The sequence below is a fragment of the Echinops telfairi genome, unplaced genomic scaffold, assembly GCF_000313985.2.
Source record: "Echinops telfairi isolate 266 unplaced genomic scaffold, ASM31398v2 ScPeMD7_5;HRSCAF=22, whole genome shotgun sequence".
Lineage (NCBI taxonomy): Eukaryota > Metazoa > Chordata > Mammalia > Afrosoricida > Tenrecidae > Echinops > Echinops telfairi.
The window spans coordinates 34,009,489-34,013,543 of record NW_022103901.1 but is presented as its reverse complement, the minus strand read 5'-3'; the positions used below and the strand labels follow the sequence as shown (position 1 = coordinate 34,013,543).

The 4,055-nt window shown below is 59.6% G+C and overlaps 1 protein-coding gene across 1 annotated transcript in view; it reads right to left on the bottom strand.

The window, feature by feature from the left end:
- Positions 1–4,055, bottom strand: part of SEC14L5 (SEC14 like lipid binding 5) — a 54,799-nt gene that overhangs the window by 5,574 nt on the left and 45,170 nt on the right. The window contains exons 10-12 of the mRNA XM_045286048.1: positions 3,397–3,561; positions 744–878; positions 38–253 (exon numbers count right to left, since the gene is read on the bottom strand). Coding sequence (XP_045141983.1) covers positions 38–253; positions 744–878; positions 3,397–3,561 — 516 coding nt within the window. The remainder of the gene's footprint in view (positions 1–37; positions 254–743; positions 879–3,396; positions 3,562–4,055) is intronic.

Sequence of the window (4,055 nt, the reverse complement as noted above, 5' to 3'; positions counted from 1 at the left end):
GGCACCTGGAGACAGCTCAGCAGTGCGTGACACACACCTGAATGCTCTCCCCTTCTCGGCAGATCAGCGGTGCCTCCACGCGGCTGTAGTCGGTGTCCAAGTTACAGTCCCTGTCCGCCAGCTGCTCACCTGGCTCGGGAGGCCCCTGTGTGGGTGCCGACTTGGCATGGTACAGGCTAAACACCACATCCCCACGCAGGATGTCAAAGTCCCAGGTGATGACTGACTCCCCTTCTAGAATTTCCACCATGACCTGCATCGGGATGGCAGTGAGGGCTCAGGCCCCAGCCCAGGACGAGCGCCTGGCCCTCCACCTGGGAACCCCGCACCTGGGGAAGGCCTCCTTAGGAGGGGTAGGGGCACCCTCCCAAGTCTCCTGTCCTGGGCCACACCTTCAGGCCACCAAGGTCTAGAGACTTGCTCGGAGCAAAGGGACCACTTCTCTCTGACATGCCTGGAAGGTTCTGCCTCATGTCCCTGGGGACAGCCACAGTCAATGACCGGTGGGAGGGCAGGTGCAGGAGGGGGCGGGGGTCAGTGCTGAGATGCTGCTCACACCCGCCAGCTGTCCAGCTGAACAGAGGCAGCGACCACTGCTGATCCCCATTCTCCCCCACGCCCAGCCTGTCCCTCCCTCCTGAGAGCTGTCTGCCAACCAGGCACTCGCCCCAGAATCCAGTCTCAGGCTCTGCATCTGGGCAGCCCAGGTTCTCCCCAGATGGGCAGGCCTCCTAGCCCAGCACCTCGTGGGGGGCCCCCCGGAGCACGCTGGCCGAATGGTACGTCTCGGTCCACTGCCGCAGCTGGTCGGCATGCTCCTGCTCGTCCTCCGTCAGGTAGAGGGCCTTGGGGACCAGCCCTCCTTCAGGGACGTTACACTGGGGGACAAAGGCAAAGTGCTGTGTGATCACAGGTCCGGGAAAGATCTCGACGCAGCAAAGGCAGACACAGAAGGGAGAAAACTGGTTAGCTGAGGGCCGGGGTGGGGTTGTTGAAGGGGCTGGGGTTTCCTCTCGGGGTGATGGAAAACTTCAGTGATGCTGACACCAGGAGCCTTTGGGGTGCCGTCAGGTGAGCGCTGAACTGCTAACCGGAAGGGAAGGGCGGCGGTTCACACCCACCAGCCGCTCTGAGGGGGAAAAGGAGGCTGCCCGCTCCCCTCAGAGACCCTGTACAAGGCGGGGATCAGCTCAGCCGCACGGGTTTGGTTTTGTCGGCCACGTGGCATCACGGATGGGCCCGGGGCGCCAAGGTGCACATCTGAAAGTGATTCCAGGGCTACACTCAGTGCCACAGAGTCGATGCGGACAGACCCAAAGCAACCCCCCAGGACAGGGCAGCACTGCCCCGTGAGTTTCTGAGATGGGCACCGAGGGCAGAGTAGAAAGCCTCGTCTTTTTCCTTAGGAGCCGCTGGTGGTTTCAAACCGAGATCAGAGCCATGGAAATTCCTCAGAGCACACAGTGTGATTGTGACACACGTGAACCATGGGAGTCCCCGGAGGCCAGAGGCCACGCCACAGCAGTGGAACATCGTAGAAAATGAGAACAAAAGACTGAGTCCCGGCTCCTGTGCGCTGCAGCCCCCGGAACAACACCCTCATCACAGCAGCCCAGGCTGAGCTGGGAGGCGGGCTTCCTAACCCCGGAGCCCACCCTGGGGCTCAAGCCAGCATTTCTGCCCTATGCAGAGGAGGAGGCAGGCTCAGAGACCCTGTCTCTTGCCCAAGATTACACAGCAAACGGCTGCTCACGCAGGAAGGAAGGAGACAAAGACAGGTGAACTGGATCCCCTGGTGGTGCTGAAGGGGAGGGGGCCCTGGTCCCCACTGCATTAACCAGGGGTCACGTATACACCCCTCATCCAACAAAAACCAAACTCACCACCATCAACTAAACGCTGGCCCACAGTGACCCTACAGGACAGGGTGGAACTGCCCCTGTGGGTTTCTGAGACTGTCACTCTTTACGGGAGTAGAAAGCTCATCTTTCTCCTGAGGAGCCACTGGTGGCTTCCAACTGTCGACCTTTCAATTAACAGCCCCCCTTGTAACTTTCCACATCACCAGGGATCCAGGGCTATGATATACCAAACTCACCACCATCGAGTCAACGGCCCCTGTGAGTTTCTGAGACTGTAACTCTTTACAAGAGTAGAAAGCACTTCTTTCATCCAAGGAGCAGCTGGTGGTTTTGAACTGCTGGCCTCTCAGTTAGAAGCCCAACATGTAACCACTACGTCACCATGCATCCTGTCCCTCGCCCCTCCGCCCAAAAAATCCCTGATGGACAAACCACCAACAACAAACTCCGTGCTATCGAGTTACCTCTGACTCACAGCGACCCTACAGGACAGGGCAGAACTGCCCCTGGGTGTTTCCAAGGCTGTAACCCTATGGAACAAAAGGCCTCATCTCTTTCCTGCAGGGCAGCTGGTGCTTTGAACTGCCAACCTTGTGGTTAGCAGGTTAACATGTAACCCACAGGCTTGCCGAAAGCAAAGGCATCCTGGATCCCCAGGCTCTCAGAAGAGCCCCGCTCTTGCTAAAGGGTTATAGCCCCAACTCACTCGGAAAAACCCCAGTGTTCACAAGGTGGGCTGCTGCCCCCTGTCCCCGCACCCCCATCCCCATCTTAGCTCAGTCTCTCCGAGACCTGCAGGATCCTCCGTAAACAGTACGGAGGTGCCGCAGCACTTGGAGAGAGTGAGGCTGGCCTGTTCCCCTGAATGGCCTGAACATGACGCACGCTCGCCACCTGTTTCTGCAGGAGACAGCAGAGCAGGACCTGCTGGACCGGCCACCAGTGCAGCCCCCCGGCAGGTGGTGACCCCTTCCCTGCAGCCCCCACGGCTTCGTGTGCTTGTGCATTGGGACAAACCCTTTTAGACACACCAGCCTTTGGGGTCCGGGGCGGCCAGGACTTTAAAATCCCTTCCCCGCGGCCAGGGGTGGCTTGAGCAGAGCAGGTAACCCCCGACAGGTGTTTGGGGGGCCTCATCGAGGGGATACAGATGCACAGACGTTGGCAGGGTCCTCAGCGGAGGTGGGTGACACACTTGGCTGCTCACCGACAGGCTGGAGGGTGAAGGCCAACCGGAGATGCCTTGGAAGAAAGGCCTGGCTATCTACGCCCAAACCCGGCCCCCGGAAACCCCAGGGGCATGTGGGGGCACCGAGGTCGGGCCAGCTGACTCTTGGCACCTATGAGCCTCGCACCTGGGGAACGGGTTCCCAGATCCCTCTGTCTCTTTCGTGTTTGAAAGGACACACGCTGTCGGGAGGTGGCCCCTCCTATGAGCTCCGTCCTCCAAAGAACCAGGGTGGCCTCCTCACCCAATTCCAGCGCCCAGGGGCCACACCCCTCACTGCCCAGGACACCCAGCCACTGTGCTCACCAGGCATTCACCCCCCAAGAAGTCAGGGATCACTTCTTTGTCCAGGTAGTCCACAAGGCCCCCAGGGCCCTGGTAGTTGCTGCCGCTGTAGACGAGAAACTTCTGCCTGGTGTTCTCGTTGATGAAGGGGCTGACCTGGAAGCCGGGGAAGAGTGAGATGGAGCGCTATTTCCCCTTGTCCATGGCATCCTCGTTCCTGGTTTTGGACGGTTCTAGTCTCCCATTGCTCCATGCCCTCTCCGCCCACCAGGCTGAGGGCCTCTCAATCCTTCCTTCATTCGTCTACCTGCTCACATTCCAGAACCTTCCACGATCACCGAGGACCTGGTGAGAAAGTGGACGGGCAGCTTACAGCCCAGCACTGGAAATACAGTCCACTGGGCTCAGCCACCACAGGATTGTGTCCACCTGTGGGATGCTGTTGGCCAGGGGAAGGAACGAAGGGCAGATCCCAGCAACAACATGGACGGACCTTGGAAACAGGACACCCAAAGGAAGATGCCAGGCCCAGAAGGCCCCGTGGGGCCTGGTCCCACAGCAGGCAAGTCCGCAGAGGGAAGCCTAGTGGTTGCCTAAGGGCTCCGGGAAAAGGGGCCCTGGTATGAAAGTAACAACATCTAGCCCAGAAACAACAAAGCCCACATGGAAGCAGCACCCCA